The following is a 20,024-nucleotide window of genomic DNA, read 5'->3' as shown; positions in this document are numbered from 1 at the left end:
GTATCTGCAGCTGCTGGAACACTTCATCAAGGCCACATTCCATCACTGAGGCAGGCCCCGAGCCTGGCTGTGGTGATCCAAGGGAAGTCCTAACGTGGCCAAAGCTCAGCTGATGATATTACACACAAATGTTTTCACCACCTTCTAATTCATCATGTTAATGTTCGTCCCTCAGTCATATCCAACTCTTTGCAACTCCATGGACTGTAGCCTGCCAGGGTCCTCTGTCCGTGGAATTCTCCAGGCAAGAATACTGGAGTGTTCACCACCTTCTAAATGTCCATCTTCTTAACATCTACGCAACTATGGTTTGGTTTTCCCAAAGGGCATTTAGATTTTAGGTGTCATTCTAACACTAGAACAAGAATAAAAGCAAGAAGACTCGACAAGGGAGGTCTGCAGTAAGGAAGAATGTGAACGAGCCAGAGCTCACAGCACGTTTTCCACAGAGTGCACAGCAGGGATCTGGGGATTCAACTCACCAGGCATCAAGCAATGCTTCTACTTGTGCTGTTTAATCTAATTCTCAACAATGTTAAGACAGGAAACGTCATTGTCCCTATTTTAAAGGTGTGACAGCTGAAATGTAGATATGAAATATTTTGCCAAGATCACAAAGACAATAAATGGAAAATCAGGATTGAAATCTATGTCAATATGGCCCACACATTCCGTTCTCTTAGGATTACATCAATAGGGACTTTTCCTGGTGGTTCAGTGGTTAAGACTCCATGCTCCCAATGCAGCGGCCTGCGTTCGATCCTTGGTCAGGGAACTAGAGCCTGCAGGCCACAACTGAGAGACCATATGCTGCAACTGAGATCCGGTGAAACCAAATAAATTTTTTTTAGAAAGATTACATCAACAGTAGCAACCAGAATACAAAAGAGTTCTAACCAATCTGTGTTCTAGTTCATAATACTCAACCAATTTGTTATAGGAACATACTTTCTAAACATTGAGAGTTTCACACAATTCTTGGTTTCACTAGTATTAATTAACAATTACTTTAAATACAAATCCAAGCCTGGCCCATAGTAAAAACAAAAGTAAGAAAACTGACTTTTTGGTTTTGGTTTGGATAACATAAGCTATGCACCAGGTTTACATGTATCATACCTGAATGCTAGTGTGTAGTTGAAAAAAAGAAAATTTCTCAGTGTGAGGCAAGACCCTCTCCCTAGCCCCACGAGGTGCACTGCAGACACTCTCGTCTCTCCTGCAGATAGCCGGAGGCACAGGGGAGTAACTCTGTCTGTACACACTTGCACATTCAGCATGCTGAGACGAAGAGGTGGGCATGACAAAAGAGCCAAGTCACAACACAAGCAACACACTCAAAATATCAAACCCAGCGCGTGAAAGTGGCTTTAAAAGTAAAACACGAAAGTCTAAAATAAGTCCCCTGAAATACAGTACAGTTACAATATTGCTTCTATTTATGTTTTGGTGTTTAGGTCACAAGGCATGTGGGATCTTAGCTCTTCAACCAAGGAGTGAACCCACACCCTATGCATTGGAAGGCAAAGTCTTAAGTACTGACGGCCAGGGAAGTCCTGCCAACATTTTATAAGCCCAACAAAACCAATACCTGATTAAATATGATACACACACATACCCTTCATAAACACAGATGTAAAATCCACTAACAAAAGATCAGCAAATCAAACCCAACAATATATTAAAATGGTAGCTCATCACCACCACACAGGGTTTAACCTAGGAATGTAGGTTGGTTTAACCTTCAAAAATCACTCAGTATAATTAACCATATTATGAGAATAAAAGAAACATAATTATCTCAAAAGATTTAGAGGAAGCAATGTAGAAACAAAAGGGAACTTCCTCAATTGGATGAAAGATATCTATGAAAAACTTACAGCTAACATTATACATACTGATGAAACAATAAACACTTTCCTCCAAGATCAGAAACAAGGCAAGAATGACTGCTCTCGCCTGTTTTATTTAACACTACACTGGAAGTGGTAGACATTGTAATAAGGAAGGAAAAGAAATAAAAGACGAAGACTGGAAAGAAATAAAGCTGTCTATATTTGCTGATGGTGTGCTCATCTACATAGAAAACCTTAGAAATCTATAAAAACACTACTAGTATACGTGAGTTTAGCAAAGTAACAAGATACAAGCTTAATATACAACAATTATATACATATATACATCTATGATGTGCTTGGCTCATGGCAAACAACTGGATAATAAAATTAAGCCCATTTCCCATATGGCAACAAAGCTAAACAAGAATACATTTAATAAAAAATGTTCAAGTCTTCTTTCTTGAAAACTATACAGAGTAAGGGGAAAAGTAAATGATAAAATTAAAGATGTGATACTAACCCAAGTATTAAAATAAATCATGAAGGAAGGGATAATGTATGTTGAGAGTAAGATGTTAGGATATCAAACAGCTGCTGGAAAAGAAAGCACAGGAAATAAAGAGCAATAACCACATCAAAAGAGGTCTTAATAGTGGTGGGAACGTAAGTGTAGTTTTCAAAAAAAAACCTAAAGATACGATGATTTTAAATGATGAAAGTCTTCACTGACACAAAGTAAGGACAGAAAATGTAACAAAATATGGTCTTTCAAAGAATCAGAAATCTAATCTACAAGTGGAATTTGGGGTTATTATATCAAAGTAAGATACTGTTGACACAAAAAATGAGAAATATAATCACAGAAAACAAATGATGTACAGATTTATATATAAGATCAAACCAGTCAATCCTAAAGGAAATCAACCCTTAATATTCATTGGAAGGACTGATGTTTAAGTTGAAGCTCCCGATACTTTGACCATCTGATGTGAAGAGTTGATTCACCGGAAAAGACTCTGATGCTGGGAAAGACTGAGGGCAGAAGGAGAAGGGGGTGATAGAGGATGAGATGGTTGGATGGCATCACTGACTCAATGGACATGAGTTTGAACAAATTCTGGGAGATAGGGAAGGACAGGAAAGCTTGGCGTGCTGCAGTCCATGGGGTCGCAAAGAATCAGACACAACTTAGTGACTGAACAACAAGAAAGAAACAAAAATCCCAAAAGAAAATATCTGTGATTGTCTATTCTTAATGGGACTAAAATATTTTCCTTATCACGTAAACTTTTTAGTATTTATGATATTATCAGTATGTAAAATTATACTCACATGACCAATTCTAGCACTAAGGACAAGTAACTGATAGAATCGCCTTTAAAAATTAGTCGCTGGCTTTAAAGGTATTCCTTGAAGTAACACAAAAGGATATTAAAAACTTTTGCCTAATAGATAAGGTACTAACACAGATCCCAACAGCCTGTCACTGCAATGTTGTGGCCATTAAGAGCTACAAACAGAACTCCTTTATACTCTATAGCCCTTACAGCCTCCTCCAACATTACATATTCACACCTTCCTCCAACATGAATCATTAAAAAAAAAAAACATTACATCCTTTGTGTAAGGACACAGAGGCCTCTGTTGATCCCTAGACACCTCACAAACTACTGAGGACGTGATGCCAAAGTGCAGCATCAGGCAAGGCCCACCTCACTGAGAGCACCACTTCCTGTCCTGGCCAGCTGCGCTTCCGCCGACTCACGCACATGCATCATCTCGCTTTCTTTATTTTGCAGAAGGGTCTGTGGAAATAATAACAATTACAGTGGTAATAATGCCAAGAAAGTGTTACCATGGGAAAGGGTCCCCAGATCTCAAAGACACGAAATACCCTAATTAAATAAACCTGCAGTTTTAAATAGTATTAATAATACTCAGGACTTCCCCAGTGGCTCAGGAGGTAAAGAATCCATGGGCAATGCAGGAGACATGGGTTCGATCCCTGGTCAGGAAGATCCCTTGGAGGAGGAAATGGCAACCCACTCTAGTGTTCTAGCCTGAAAAATCCCACGGACACAGGAGCCTGGCAAGTTATAGTCCACAGGGTTGCAAAGAATTGAATACAACTGAGCTACTAAATGTGCATGCTAGTCACAGTAACACTCAATTCGAAAATGTTCTCCTATTTAAGTGCTTTCTGTCTAAAGTAACTTATTAGTTTAGCTTTCAAAAACCAAAATGTTACTGCATTTTTCCACGTAACTCGTTTCAAAGCAATCACCAAAGAACGGCCACGTGTGCTCTCATGTGCCATCATCTATTCATCAAGGAAGAATTCCCGCCCAAAGGACAGCCAGTGTCAAGAACTGACCTAAAACTCCGCTGTCACTAAAGATTACAGTTGCAACCTTCAAGAGGAACAGGCATAAACGACATGACCCGTCAACTTCCTTTCACGAAGTGAGTTCACCCTTATCCAGGCTGCAACCACAGGCAATGCAGGAGTCTAAATTCCACCCACGTCAAGGCCGTCTATGAAGGTGATGTTCTCTTTACAACTGTGGTTGTCATCCACGCTACAGAGAGGTGGTTTTGGCTGTTTGCTTCAAGAGCACAATTACATTCAGATAAAAGAGAAGACATAACAGATTTTTTGCAATGCTGGAAGGAAGCAACTTTGTCCTGAAAACACCTCTGCTCGAATGCAGCCCGAAGTAGGGACAGGGTCCTAAGTCATGACATTTCCTCCTCAGTTTCCACAACCAGGGAGGTGCCTCTCCTGCAATTTTACTCCAATAAGAATCCTTCACAAGACTGGACTTTGAAGGTGCAAACAAAAAGCAGAGTCTGGTGGGGGAGGGGAAGCAGATGACCTTCACTGGTCAAGGTGACTCCGATTCCCACTAAGATGTCCCAAAAGCTTCTCCCCACCTCCACACACACGTTAGAGCTGCCGGGGCCACCCTGTGGCAGAGCCCTGACAGCACGAAGTCCCTCTGGCTTCAGTAAGGAGGTGCCGTGTGTTTGGGGGGGGCCCGGGGGCCTGACTCCCCACAACTGCCGGTCCCTCCGGGGCCACAGCAATTCCACGACCGAATGGATGGAGGCAGGGGGTCTTCCTCACTTACTTTCAGATGGGCGTTCTCCTCCTGAAGCTCTTTGATGCTGGCAGCGGTGCTGTTGTCCTGCAGGCCTAATTTCCAGTTCAGATGCAGTATTTCTTCATTTTTATTTACTAAGTCATCTTTAAGATTTTCTAATTGTTCTTTTATGTCCAAAACCTTGCATTAAAGGAGGTAAGCATTAAAAGTTATCTAATATTCTAATTGACCTTAATAATTATTAAAATCACTTAAAACATTTAAAGCACATGCCAGAAAAAATTATTATCCCACAATCCACACAAGTGTTAAACTACAAAGCGAATATAGTTGTGACAAGCCCACAAACCGTGCCACGTGGACATCCTGCACACAGCAGGGAGGCCCCGGCAGACACACGGCGAGGGAGTGCCCTGTGTAGTCCCCGCGCACCTCAGCCTCACGTTGCCTGAGAGCCCCCTGCATCGCCTCCAGCTGGGCTTCGGCACGGTCGGGACGACCGCCCTCGGGGGGCACCGGGCACTTGCCCTCGTCCAGTCTGGACTGCAGCGCGGACACCTGAAGCAGGTTACTCATCTGCTGCTCCTGTAATGCCTCTTTGTCCTATTTAAGTAAAAAAGGTTCATTTTAGGCAAGTGCCTCAGGAAACTGGGGGTCTCAAAACTGTTGTTTGCTGTTGCAGTGCAGATCACGCTCAGCCCTCCTGAGGCACACCTACGCACACCTGCACGTGCAGTCACAACACACAGACCCAGCCACGCTCCAGAGCCACACCTGCCTGGTGGAGGGCACAGCCCAAAGGGAGCCACCACACCCCCAAGATTCCCCTGGAAGGAGGTCATCCCAGTAACTATTCAGCACGGCACAAAAAGAATGTCTAAGCTGTTAGCATTTTTTTCCAAAAAATCAGAAACAACTTGCCAAAGAACAGGGCAATGGCTGACAACACCTCTGTACAATGAAGGTGAACAGCCCGTTAATAAGTTTCCAAGGAACATTTAACATGCGTAAAATATTAAGTGGGGAAGAAACATGCATTCAAAGTTCATGTGGTTCAACTCCATAGAAGAAATAAAGGCGTTTTCTACACCCATGGTCCCTACTAAGCTCAGCAGCTGTCTGCTGGAGTCAGGGGTAGAACTACCCCCAGCAGGTAGAGCGAGCAGGCTGGTGACTGGGGCTGAGGGGCCTGAGCCAGAGGTCCCTTCACACTGCATGTCCTCAAGAGGGGTCTGCGCTTCCTCTAATGGTTCCCAGTGGTGTTTTCAAAAATGAACTCTCTTCCTGGAGGCAGTGTTTTCTCAGAGCCAAAACAATGATTCCAAAATAAAACTTCTCACCGAGTCTCAGAGACTTTCTGTGAAACTTCCAATGACACAAAATACAAGAAAGCTTGATTCCACGAACCAAATGCACAGAGGAAGTCAATGCTGACCAGGAGGCCCTCCTGCCCGCTCCACCCACCCCCAAAAAGAGACCTGCTCACACTCATCTTACACCCTCAGACACAAGCCCTGGTACATCATAGACACAAAATTTCAAATTACAACGTGAAGAACTGTCACTGGAGGTATTTTCACTGGGGACTGACAAATTCGTAACTGAAAAACTAAAATAATTATAACTAGGCTCTATGTGTGTAATACAACAAGCTTTCTAAACCTGAAATCTTGAACCTGCTTGTAATTAATTACTAAGAATAAACTCAGAGTACCTGAGAGACAAAGGAGTGCTAATAAAAATCGGTACAAACTGCGACCACTCTAAACGCGACACCGTGACTGATAGTAAGCAGTGGGGCCTCCTGAGCCACGAGACCCGTGGCTGCGCCCTGATGTTTGTCAGCAGCCCCTCCGGCCACACCCGGTCTGTGTCACTGAGGTGACTCTGGGGAAGCCTCCGGGTCACCGACGGTTGGGGACTGGTTGCCAGGGCAGTCGACCACATGACTGAAGGTCAGAGCTGCCGGTGTCATCCTGACCTCCGGGAGGGGAGATGGGCTGAAGGTTGACCCCGTCTCACAGGCTGTGCCATGAGGCCTCCACCAAGCAGCGCTCTCCCGAACACCTGGCCTCCGCAGAGCCTCCACCCGGCGGCTCCCGACCTGGATCCTTTTACAGTAACCTGGAGGTCAGCAAGTGAAGTGCTGGAGTTCCGTGAGCTGCTCTAGCAGATCTGAACCCCAAGAGGGGGTCCCGGGCCCCTCAGATTCATACAGGCTGACCCTGAGGTGGACGTCTGGGGGCGGGGGCGCGGCCGTGGGGCTGAGCCCCAAGCTGTGAGGTCTGGCGCCACCTCCGGGTGGACAGTGTCAGAGCCGAGCTGCAGGGCAGGACACCCAGCTGGGGTCACTGGGGCCGAGGGGCCCCACACGCTTGGCAACTGTGTCCACAGCACAGGGAACATACAGCAGAGGGTCGAGGCCAGGGGCAGAGGAAGCCCAGCCCAGCAGCTAGGGCCCGCAGGCACCTCCGCCAGCGGCAGCCCTCGCCGTGCTCACCTGCTGCAGGGCCCGCACGGCTCTCCGCTGTGTCTCCAGCTCTTCTTGGAGCTGCAGCAGTTTTCTCGTGGTGCTGGCATTCGTCTCCTCCAGACGCCTGATCTCCTCTCCCTGAATTAGTACTTGTCTGTCTACCAATTCTTTCTTTAGAATCAATTCATTAAGTCCATCTGATTTTTCTCTCAATTTTTCTTCTAACAATTCAACCTAAAACCACAAAAAATACTTCAGAAACAATAGTTTTTAAAAAATGCCCCACCTTCCAAGTTAAAAAGTACAACACAACTGTGAGAAAACTGACCTGGCTGCACAGTGAAGCAAAAGAACATGACAGAATTCTCCATAAAAAGACAAGAATAACAGCACAGAATTTGTTAGTAAAATAAAATGAATTTTGATAGTAAGGAATGGAAAGCCACTGAGCAGCAGGAAAAGAACCAAGCACAGATACATCAAGTATCTGTGTCAAGTGCGGGCGGAGCGCAAAGGCTACACCTATGCTCCAACTTCCCAGGTGGCTCAGCGGTAAAGAATTTGCCTGCTAATGCAGGAGACGTAGGTTCGATCCCTGGGTCAGGAAGACCCCCTGGAGAAGGGAATGGCAACCCACTCCAGCATTCTTGCCTGGAGAATGCCACAGACAGAGAAGCCTGGTGGGCTACAGTCCCTGGTGTTGCAAAGAACTGGACACAACTTTATAGCTAAACAACAATGCTCTGACTGCACGACAGCATGGAGATGACAAAATACGGACAGAGTGTGGATTAGTGGGTGCAAGGGGTGGGCACTGTCTCCTGTCTGCAAGTCTGCACCTCAGTGGCACTTCTGCAGGATATCATCACAGGGGAACTGGGTCTTATTTCTTACAACAGCAAGTGAATCCATAATTATCTCAAAATAAGTTTAATTTTTAGAAAGAACAAACCACCACAGTGACCTTGGACAGGAAAAAGCAGACAAATCTGGACCAAACAAAATGAAGTAAGAAAAGCAAGCCAGAGACAACCCTGTGCACCAACCCCTCCCTGTCTGGTCATGCAGCAGTCAGGTGAGGAGCAGCAGCACCAAGGGTGCGGACAGATGGACAGACACAGACAAGCTCGGAGCACCTGTACCTCCTTATCCAGCTGTGCCCGCTGTCGTTTTCATGTACATGGAAGGCAAAAATGTCATTAATGATAAAGCTTACAAGCATCGTAGAGAACAGCTCCCCCAGGCTGGGCCGGCAGGGGCGAGGGTAGGCTCACTTACGTGGCTGTCACGGAGGCCGGGGGACCGCGGCCGGGCCGCCTGGCGGAGCTGCTCCTCCAGCCTCTGGATCTCCTGCTGGAAGTCCTCCCGCTCCCGCTCCCGCTCCACTGCCTGCTCCTGTCACGAGGGGCGGCCTATTCACATGTATCCCAGCGTCTCCACTGCCCATAGTGACACCACCACCCTCTGAAGAGGGAGGAGAGGACAGGGGACTGGGCGAAGGGCCCCTCTTCTCAGGCACCTCGTACAATGGAGCCACGAGAAGGGGTGCAGCTTCCAGGGGGGGACCCAGGGTGGCTTCTGAGACGTGGGCAGAGAGAAAGAGCAGACACATGGGGCCACTGGACACCACCCCGGACCAGGGCAACACCCAAGACACACATCAGCTGAGCTCAAGTCCACCCCGACGTTGGCACAGACGTGGCTTAACAACCTGGAAAGAAGCTCACGCCGTGAAGATGACCTCTGGCGATGCAAACGTTATCGCTCAAGACTTACGTCCATGAACTGGCGCTGGCGGCGCAGGTGCTGGTCCAGGGACTCAATCTGCTGCCTCAGGGCGGCAAGCTCCTCGGCCTGCCGGGCACATGCCTGCTGATGAGACAGCTGCTCCTCCAGCTCGGCCTCCAGAAACCGCATCTGGGAGAGCAGGGACGCACGGTCCTTATCCGCCTGCCTCCTGGCCTCCGACTGCTCCTGGGTGAGTGACTCCACTTCCCTCCGCAGAGCTGAAGATGCAGAACAGAGGGCAGGGAGCCGCTCAGGGTGCGCGTCCAGCAGACACAGGATGCTAGCACGGCAGAGACCAGCACGCACCTGCCCTGGCAGCCTGAGACCCACCCCACCTGGCCAGAGCAGGGGGCTCCTCCCACCCCCTCCCTGCCGGGCCAGAGCAGGGGGCAGAGGGCTCCCCCAGTCCCCTCCCCACCACGGGCCGTGACCTGGCGGAGGATGACAGCTGCTTCAGCCGCCTTGACCTGTCAGACCCTGAGCCCACAACCTGCCGAACAAGCCACAGTTCAGCCAGAACCCACTGGAAATAAAATGAGAACTTCCATGCGCATGAGAAGAGGGGCTGGGGATTATATATTTCAAACAAAAAATTGGCTAAAATAAAAAATTCTAAAGCCTGAGGAGAAAATACATCTTGGGTGTCCCCAAATGATGTTATCAGGTAATTTTCTAGGAATTATGCCTTCACATATACTCTCCAACATGGAAATATAAAATGTGACTTAAGACCTCCACCCGAGAGAATATCAGCCCAGCTGGAAGGTTCCCACTGACCCGCTGAACTTACAGGCAGCCCACGTACCAGGGTGACGTGTCCTGAGGAAAAGGCTGAGCCATCAGCAAAGTTACAGCTGACCTAACGTTGACGGGTGGCAAGGCCACGGGCCAAGGGAACGGGCAGGTTAATGATCAGCTTTTCAAATGGGGTCTCCCTCAGATGGACCCCAAGGTGCTGGTACCAACCAGAAACTGTTAAATCCCTAAATCTGCATCTACAGTTCACCAGCATTCAGAAGTTAGCTATTTTGGTTTATATAAATGTCAGTCTTTTATGACAAACTGTCATCCCCACTGACACAGCATTCTCAGTAAGTTTTTATGCTAACGATGTAGCAATGATGGCAAACGGGATGAACATGCAGTTAGAATGCCATTCACAGCTGGGGAGATGCGGCGACGGTCAGCGTTGCCTGGCCAGCCACCCAGAGAGGACCTGCCTGTGCCAGGGCCACTCGACCTTGATGGGGCCACTCGACCTTCATGCAAGTAGGGCAGAGGGCAGGTGTCCACAGAGCCGTTACAGCCAAGCCAACGGCCGACTCCAGGGCCACAGGCCGCGCAGGGCCCCCAGCCCAGGACACGGATGGAGACAGGGCTCCTACAGCTCAGGGACTGCACTGGGGGCCCTGAGACACCTGACCACGTCTCTGTAAGAACACTGAAGATCTAAGCTCCCTTTTATGTAGCGGTCTGCCACAAAAGCTCTTAAGTATTTTTACTCTTTAGTAAAAACTTGGCAAAACCTGATGCAAACATAGAGCCGATCACACAGAAATCACTCATTTGCTTCTACAAACCTGAATCCTCATGTGCTACAGAAACAGGAATGCCTATAAACAAAAACATACAGCACCTTCAGAGCTGCAAAGAGGAAGGCTGGTGACTTAGGATATGAAACTCAGAAGTAAGGGAAGGGGACTGTGGCAGGAGATGCCACAGCCTCGGACAAACCTCTGAAACATGTGCTTCAAGACACCACTGCTCTGGTCAGAATGTCATTTCGGGCCCCAGAATTCACGGGCTGGCGTTTAGGGTGATGAGGTCCCGAGGGTGAAGCGTCATGACGGGTGAGAGCCTTTATTATGAAAGGGGCCCCACAGAGCTCCTGCCCCACTTGCACGTGGACCCAGAGAGAAAGCGTGTCACCAGAAGGTGACCGTCCCAGTGCTCCAGGACCGTGGGGCGGGGGGGAGGTAACGTCTGCAGCGCCCGGCCTCTGGATGGACTAAGGCCACTGCCAGCCCCCATGTGGCAGCAGGTCCCAGCTCCCAGGGGCTTCGGTGCTGACTTTTAAAGACAACAAAGACAAATACACAGGATAGATGGCATCTCCCTGAAGGCGACCACAAAACACTGCAAACTGTATGTCTTCCTACCTGAGGTTAACGCTAGTCACTCTTCTGGTAATTTTATTTGTTAACATTTATTTACTTGACTGCATCAGGTCTTAGTTGTGGCATGTGGGACCCAGTTCCCTGACCAGAGATCGAACCTGGGCCCCCTGCATTGGGAGCGCAGGGTCTTAGCCACTGAACAACCAGGTAACTTTAAATGAAATTTTTAGGTAGCCGTTTATCTTGTGAAATGTGAAATAAACAGGACTCTCCAAGTCGGGGGCTCCAACATGGAGCTGGGGTCTCCAGGAGTGGGCTTCACACACGTCCCCACCAAGGAGGCAGTGGACTTCAGACTGGGGCAAATGCAGAGATCCCAGGACTCAGCAAGGACTCGCGCCTTTCCCCCATGAGAGCCTCAGTGCTCAGGGTCAGGGATCAGCCCAGACTGGCTCCTGCCCCCAGCCCCACTGAACAGGCTCTGCAGGCAAACCGCCTTCCTCACCCTTAAAGCCCCGCCTGTCACTATTCCCTCTCGAGACCCGAATCTGTGTGCTCCAAACTTCATTCCTCCGATCCCAAATAAGCACTTTCAGCTCCGAGGACGTGGATGCACGATTGCACACAGGCGGGCGACCTCCTGGCCAGGTGACCTGGCCCCAGAGTCGGTTGGCAGCCCTTCCTCCGAGAGCAGCCCCCCACCCTCACGCAGCATGAAAAGCCCCCTGCTCCGGGCTGTGCCCGCCTCCTCACCAGCCTCCCTCTCTCGGGCATCCGCAGCCAGGGCCTCCGTCTGGCTGCACAGCGCAGCGTTCTCCTCCCGCAGCTCTGCCTGCCGCCGCGCCGCCCGCTGCAGCTGCTGCCTCAGGCCCTCCAGCTCGCCCACCAGGCCCCGCTCGCTTGCCTCCTTCTGGCCCAGCGCCTCCTGCAGGCCGGCTTTCTCCTCCTTGAAGCCCTCGATGATGCCTGCAGACCACGCGGGGGTGGGGGTGGGGACGGGGGCAGGCAGGCTGAGTGCCCCGTTCGCACAGGGACCTACAGGGCCACCTGCCCTGAGGTGCTCCCCTCCCCACACTCCTAGGAAGGGCACTGGAGCCTCTCAGCCCAGCCTCTTTCCTCCTGGGGCTCTGCTGCTAACACCCTCAGGGCCGCGCTCACCCTCTGCTTTGTGCAGCTCCAGTGCCAGCTGGGCCTTGGCCTTGCTCTCTGCCTCCAGCTGCTCCAGCAGCTCCTGGTGCTTCCTCACCACCTGTGCTGTCTCCTCATTCTTACAGCTGAATTCCTTCTCAAAACGAGAATGGATCTGACGCGCTTCCTCCAGCTGTGAAACACATTGGAAAGTAGAAGCTCTCCTCGTGTAGGATTTTGGTGAAATGGTAAACATCACATGAGGAACAACGATTCTGATGCCCGATATTATGTCAGTTACTAACGAAGCAACAAGTTTTCAATAGACGAAAGTTCCACACATGCAAACACAGACAACGCTGCATGAACACACCGTTTGTGACCGTCAGCCCCACGGGTGCTGCATGGAACATGGACAGGGAGCCTGGCACACAAGCAGGGACGGGCCACCTGGTAACCACAGGTGGAGGACAGGAAGGCTCCCGGGCCGTCACCACAGTAAGCAGGGGACCTGACACATCTGCATGGCCTGTGACATCCCCTCCTCCCAGCATGGCCACCATGGAGCCCCTCGCCCACAACACCCTGCCTGCTGGGACCCCAGCCTCCCTTTCCTCCCAAGCTACCCTGGTGGGCATATCCAGGCTGAGGATCTAAATCAAAACGCCTACCCGCAGCTGTCCTTGCAGAGAGCTCAGCACCTGGCCTGGGCTGCCCAGTCTCCTCCTGTATATCACCAACTCCGACCCTTCCAGACCCAGCCTCTAAGGAAACCTGTCAGCTTTTCCTTGAAAACAGCCCCCAAAGCTGCCAGTTCTCATGCCCTGCTGAGGGCCCCTGTCCAAGTGCTCAGCCACCGCTGCCCCTTCCTGCAGCCGATGGCCCTTGGGCAGCCCCACTGACCCCAACCTCATCAGGGGTCCATCCTCCCCTCCAGTCACTGCCCCCTGCCAGCTCCCACCTCCCCACGGCCCACCCACCTCCCCAAGCCCACGCTGCTTCCCCTGATATGCCTATGTGCCCTCTGCAGAGCAGACAGTGAGGGGGCAAGATTTCTGAGGTGCGAGCAAGGCCCCCACAGACTGCCCGCATGCTTGGATGTAGGGCCGTGGGCCAGGTCAGAACTGCACACCGGTTGCCCTCCCGGGAGATGCTCGCACATGGGGATAGTCAAAAGCACCTGGCTACTTATCACCAGACGCTGCCCCACTCTGTCTGGTTTCTTAGAGAAGACGGGACAAAGCCAGAGGAGACACATCCGAGGTTGACACTGCTGTTCTGCCTGCATCCACATGTCCATGTTCCTGAGATGTCAACAGTGACATTTCACTTGAAAATGCTTGTTTTTTAACAGGGCAACTTTGGGAAAAGGGTCTCTATTGTTTTCCATGTTTTGTTAATTGTCTGAAACATTCTAAAAGGTTAACAAAAACGTCCCAATGTTCAGTAATAATCTTGAAACAAAATTTTATCCCATTTGGAATTAAACTAGCATGTGAGGTACAGCAAGAGGCTGAACACACAGGGTCTAAACTAAGTGCACCAAGGTTGTCTTTTCATTCATAGCAAGCCTACTTCCTCAAGGATTTCGGCTCAGAGAAGACTTCTGTTTGAGGAAAGCACGTGGTTGAATGTGGCTGCCAGTAACAGGGTCAGGACGACACCCACCTGCACATCTGCTGGAGAACAGAATGCTGACAGCACAGCGCCTGCAGGCCCCTGGGGTCGGTGCAGGCCCCTGGGGTCGGACAGCTCTGCCATCCCTCACTCCGCCTAGCACCCTTCTCTGCAGGGGGAGCTAAAGCCCGTGTCTTCTTACCTGCCTGGCCGAGTCCAGGACCATCTCCAGGAGGCCATCCACCGCCAGGCCCAGGCTCTGGAAGACCCTCCTGACAGGCTGCTCACAGTCCAGCGTGCGCTCTGGGCTCAGGAAGAAGCTCTCACACACGTGACTGCTGATCTCAGCCACCGATGATGTCTCTGCACACTCCGCCACCGTGCCGTCTGGCTCCAGGGAGGCCACATCGAGCCCCGCCCACATGTCGTCCAGCGCAGGGTCTGCAAGCGAATACATACAAGGGCTGTGCTGCAAGACACCCGCAGGGAGCTGGGCTGGGGCCTTGGTGCAGGGCTGTCAAGGCTCACCTGTAGGGGGGCTCTGGCCCCCCGGCTGTGTGGTGGGCGGGCTCCTGTCCTCCAGGCAAAGCCCCACACGCTCACCAATGCGGCTCTTCAAGGCAATGGCAGTCTGGAGCGTCTCCCCAAACAGACCCAGCAGCCGCCTCAGGGTATCCTGGAGAGCTCTCCTGGGGAGGTGGGGGGCACAGGGTAGCGTCAGCCGAGACCAGTCCCGCCTGACCCACACGCAAGCAGCGTGATTGTGATCAAGGCACTCTTCTGGAGGCCACGTCCAGCTTGCCAGCTCTGGGTAGGTGCCCCAAGTAGCACAGGGGCTTCTCCCAGAACGTCCCTCTCAGCCGCTCCCCATTCTGCCCCCAACGTGACTGTGTAAGCCCAGCCCATCACTGTGGCGCAGTCCTGCTGGCTCTCAGGAGACACCTGTTCAGAAGTTAGAAGTCAGCCCTAACCCATGACCCATAAGCGTGGGAAGGCAGGCTCCCCAGCTTTCACTGGGGCCACAAGAACCATGGAGTTCAGGGTGTCTGGTTCTCTTAGGGTGGAATCCGGTCTCTGAGCTACAGCCCCCGGACTGTCAGGGGCATGGGGACCCTGCCTAGGGTGTGGCCTCAGGGGCCCCGAGACATCAGGGATTGTTACCCCACCTGTTCACGACTCACAGCTTCACAGGAAGCTGACTACCCAGACCTGTAACATCCCACCTGCAGCCCCCTCACCCAACCACAAGTCAGCTGCAAACAGCGGGCAAGGTCCTCACGGAGACGATGAAACGATAGATGAACGAGAGATCAAGCCCATGTGAGGGCACCGGCACAGCAGCCCCGCCGCCCCACCTGCTCTCCTCTGACCCTCAGGGCTGTGTGCACGGCAGCACCGCAGCCCTGAGGAGGAGGGTCTGGGGGCGGCAGGGACCCCAGAGCAGCAGGACCATAAGATACCAGCAGGGTCAGGCTGAGGGACACACAAAGAGGCACAGAGAGGCCAGCCTGAAAGCTGCATCTCCTGGGCAATGCTGAGGCAGTGGCCCGACAGACAGAGACAAACGTAACTGAGCGGCCCCTGGCCCACTCCAGACGCACACGAGAAGCAGAGCCAAGACTGCCTGGCGTCGGGTGGGATGGGGCCATCAGTACCTACAGTGCAGCATCACATCCTGTAAACTGGCAACACGTGAAGGGCTAGCAAAGCGAGGTGAGGGTATGCGGGTGACAACTCAGCGCCTATCTTGCGGTTTAAGACCTCCCTGGACGGGAGAACCATGAGGCACAGGATCCCATCTGCAGATGCCAACCAACACGCACTCCAGCCATGAGGCAGGGGCGGCCACTGACCTCTCGCCATGGGACAGGTCGACGTCGGACTTGAGCATCGCTATGAGAGCGGTGCCCTCCTGGTTCTCCCGTTCCCGCCTCTCCTGAAGTTTCTCCAGTTCGGAATGGCGCTCCTCTACCTCTCGATTTAAGGATAAAATCTGGTCTTTCAGCTGTTGAAGAAAAGTTGTCAAAAGCCTCAGTTATAACAATTTAGTTAAAAATAAGTTTCTGTAAGGAACTTTCTTCATCTAAGAGCAGCTCTGTGGGTTGAGGGGATGCCAGCATGGGGCCCATCAGGTACACAAAACACAGGTCTGAGGACAAAGAGGGTGTGATTTTGAAACCAATTAACTGAAGAAGACAAAACAAATAGTAAACAGTTTCAATACTGCACATGGAGGGAACTTAGGAATAAGTGCAGCTCTTATAACCATGTCCCTGGTCAGGATAGACTAGGACACGTGGGTCACAGGAAAAATAAAGAAAATGGAATAAACGGACAAAGAATGGCAAGTTTTAAGATGGCAAACAATGACCAAATGGACAAAACAGACACTGAAGGGAGCTGCGCTGCTGCACGTGGCACGTGCGCCTGCACAGCCTGAGGCCAGCGCGGCCCCGTGCCAGCATGCGGGAGGCGGGCAGCCTGCGGCGCTGCGGCTGTGGCTGCGGCCAGGTGCAGGCACTGAGCCCACGGACAGCAGACCTTCTCTCTGCTGGTCCCCTTCCTCCTCAGCATTTCCATCAGCTCCTCCTCCACTTACGATGGGGTTACACCCCTGGTGGCTCAGTGGTGAAGAACCTGCCTTAAAATGCACAAGACACAGGTTTGACTCCTGCGTCAGGAAGATCCTCTGGGGGAGGAAATGGCAACCCACTCCAGCGTTCTTGCCTGGGAAATTCCACGGACAGAGAAGCTTGGTGGGCTACAGTCCATGGGGCTGCAGAGTCAGACACAGCTTAGCGACTAAACCACAACAACAGACCCACGGTAAACGGTGAACATCACAAGTCAAAATGCATTTACCACACTCGCCAATGGAAAATCTCGCTGCCATGTCAGGGAACAAAGCATGTTGCAGCCACCCAGCCACAGCTGCCCTAACAGTGAGCCCTGAAGGGACTCAGGATGGGAAAGCACCGGCAGTGGCCCCGGGAGATGAGGTGCAGATCACAGGACTGGCTTCGGTGAGCCCGCACTCTGCATCTTCCCACACATAGACAAGCACAAAGTTCCTTAACTTGAGATGTCCGGTTTTCCTTAATTAACAGCAATCTTTTGAAAGGGAAAAGCAGAGCGGTTTCTTGGTCCAGAGTGGCTGTCAGCGCGTCGGTCATTCACCTTTGTGACCGTGTGGCTGATGGGGGGCTATGGCTGCCCTGTCTGGCATCACAGGAGAGTGCTGGACTGCACAGAACTAGCCCCGGAAAAGATGAAAACCCAAATTCAAAATTCTAAGTACGGTTTCCATTGAACACGTATCGCTTTCACGCCATCGTGAGGTAAAAAAATCCTAAGTCAAACGATTGCAAGTCAGAGATTGTGTGTATTCAATAAGCATTAACCTTAACAAAAGATACGCAAGACTTCTAGGAGAAAACTATAAAATTCAGTGGCAGAAATTAACAAAATCAAATAGAAAGAGATATTGCAGAATCTCAGAATGCCTGTGTTGCACGGATGCCCTTGTCCCTAAAGGCACGTAGAGGTCGGTGCGTTTCAGCCAGCCGCAGCAGGAGACTGACTGAATAGAAGGGCTGGCACAGATGGGCTCCCCCATGTGCGGCCCCTAGACCTTCACGGCATCTGCACTGGGCACCCAGCCTGACCAGAGGAGACTAGGAGGGAAGCCAGGGGCTGCCCACATGCACGGGCTTGCTGGCCCCGATCCACTGGACCACAGGCAGGGCAAGGACACGGCACACAGGTTTCAGGTCAGTCTCCACAGGAAAAACTCAACTCCCTTCCTCATCTCCTCCCAGGTGGAATAAAAAGACGAATTATAAAATAACCTCAAGATTTCTTCAGCAAGGCACAAAAAGCATAACCCTGAAGGGAAGAAAAGTAGTAAATTCAGCAATCAAGAACATTCATTCATCCAAAGATGACAAAAGGGGGGGGGGAAACTCACAAATCAGAATACAGAAGTACAAAAAAACTTCCCTAAATCATTTAAGAAAAGGACAAACAATTGTTTCAAATAGAAAAAATGGCCAAAAATACAAAAAGGTGTTTCCTAGAAAGGGAAACAAGTAGACCACAAGCCTGGTAACAGACACACAACCTTATCAGTAAACTAAGACCATGAGACACCATTCTGCTGCCACAGAACTGGCAAATGTTACACAGTAAGAGGGCTCCCGGTGAAGATGTGCGGTGACAGGAGCGCGGGCGCGGGCCTGGCGGGCCGCCCCTCCTGGGGCGGCTCGGTCTTCGCCCCCCGCCACGCCCCGCCCATCAAGCTCCTACCCTGCTTTGTAAAGGCAGATCACTATATGTATTTCACAATTTCTCTCTTAATTCAGAATTTAATATTTCTTTTTAGACTGTACTAGTACTTTTGTTAGGATTGTTACTGTTTTTGGTCCTTGAGTTATAAAATTGCAGAGGTTGTGAATGATGTAATCTCTAACCCTATTTTGCCCATGAGCCATGTTTAGTATTTTTTACAGAATGAGAAGTTTTTTTTAAGAATGCATATAATGTATCAGCAGAAATGCCTGGTACACTGAGGAACCAGCTCAAGAAATGCTTTGAAAGGCTCTTTCTTCCTGAGACTTCCCCCTTCGTCTAAGTCCTGGGGCCCTCCATGCTTGGCAGCAACCCCCCACACCTCCTCCTCCTCAGGGCTGGGCTCCCAGCACTGGGGTGGGGGGTGGGGTGTCTGCAGCTGAAACATGCCCTTGACCTGCGACTGATACCCTGAATCTCACTGTGGGTAATTTTTGTATCATTGGTGCTAAATTAAGTCAGACACACTGTGTGCAGGGTTCACAGTCGAAGGCCCGGCTCCACCACTCGGCAGTCCAGGGACTTTTACCAAATTAACAGGGCCTCTCCTGGACCTCAGGGTCCTGAGAGGGAGATAACTGCACAGAAATGAGAAAATTCAGCTTTTAATGTGCTTAGTGCAGTGTGTGGTACACTGCCTCCAAGGTGTGAAAAAGTTCAAATCCAGTGACTTGGATGATGATAAAGTCAAAGAAATCAGTACTATTATGACTCTGAAAGATCGCACAGTGGGACAATCGCTGTACACATCCACATTTTCAATAATAATAATGGGAAAAAAATCCAGTTCAAAATTCTCAAGGCCCTCAGTCATAAAATAAAATTAACTAATGCCATTTGCAACAACATGAATGTACCTAGAGATTATCATTCTAAGTAAAATAAGTCAGACAGAGAAAGACAAATACCATATGCTATTACTTACATGTGGAATCTAAAAAAATGATACAAACAAATGTATTTATAAGATAGATGCTTCCCTGGTGACTCAGTCAGTAAAGAGTCTATCTGCAATGTGGGAAACCCAGGTTCAATCCCTGGGTCGAGAAGATTCCCTGGAGAAGGAAATGGCCGCCACCGCCGCCACCAAGTCGCTTCAGTCGTGTCCAACTCTGTGCGACCCCACGGACTGCAGCCTACCAGGCTTCTCTGTCCATGGGATTCTCCAGGCAAGAACATTGGAGTGGGTTGCCATTTCCTTCTCCAATGCATGAAAGTGGAAAGTGAAAGTGAAGTCACTCAGTCATGTCCGACTCTTAGGGACCCCATGGACTGCAGCCTACCAGGCTTCTCTGTCCCTGGGATTCTCCAGGCAAGAACATTGGAGTGGGTTGCCATTTCCTTCTCCAATGCATGAAAGTGGAAAGTGAAAGTGAAGTCACTCAGTCATGTCCAACTCTTAGGGACCCCATGTGGCACCCCACTCCAGTATTCTTGCCTGGCGAATCCCATGGACAGAGAAGCCAGTCAGGCTACAGTCTGGGGGGTCACAGAGAGTCAGACATAACTGGGTGACGAAGACTTTCATTACAAGACAGAAACAGACTCACAGATTTGGAGATACATTAGGAGTTGGGATTAACATATACACACTACTGTGTACACAGGTAAC

At 50.4% G+C, this 20,024-nt stretch overlaps 1 protein-coding gene across 4 annotated transcripts in view; it reads right to left on the bottom strand.

Annotated features, from left to right (window-relative positions):
- PCNT (pericentrin) overlaps nt 1-20,024 on the bottom strand; it is a 105,603-nt gene that overhangs the window by 43,639 nt on the left and 41,940 nt on the right. For 2 of the 4 annotated variants that reach the window (XM_070796357.1, XM_070796364.1), the window contains 13 exons: nt 15,919-16,070; nt 14,594-14,754; nt 14,268-14,506; nt 12,479-12,641; nt 12,074-12,286; nt 10,784-10,816; nt 9,192-9,421; nt 8,694-8,810; nt 8,558-8,578; nt 7,443-7,649; nt 5,375-5,545; nt 4,970-5,122; nt 3,551-3,643 (listed from right to left, as the gene is read on the bottom strand). In XM_070796357.1, the coding sequence (XP_070652458.1) occupies nt 3,551-3,643; nt 4,970-5,122; nt 5,375-5,545; nt 7,443-7,649; nt 8,558-8,578; nt 8,694-8,810; nt 9,192-9,421; nt 10,784-10,816; nt 12,074-12,286; nt 12,479-12,641; nt 14,268-14,506; nt 14,594-14,754; nt 15,919-16,070 (1,953 nt within the window). The remainder of the gene's footprint in view (nt 1-3,550; nt 3,644-4,969; nt 5,123-5,374; nt 5,546-7,442; nt 7,650-8,557; nt 8,579-8,693; nt 8,811-9,191; nt 9,422-10,783; nt 10,817-12,073; nt 12,287-12,478; nt 12,642-14,267; nt 14,507-14,593; nt 14,755-15,918; nt 16,071-20,024) is intronic. The other 2 variants (XM_070796361.1, XM_070796371.1) reach the window with 2 other exon arrangements.

The sequence above is a fragment of the Bos indicus genome, chromosome 1 (genome assembly GCF_029378745.1).
Source record: "Bos indicus isolate NIAB-ARS_2022 breed Sahiwal x Tharparkar chromosome 1, NIAB-ARS_B.indTharparkar_mat_pri_1.0, whole genome shotgun sequence".
NCBI lineage: Eukaryota > Metazoa > Chordata > Mammalia > Artiodactyla > Bovidae > Bos > Bos indicus.
This window is presented reverse-complemented; position numbering and strand designations above follow the sequence as displayed.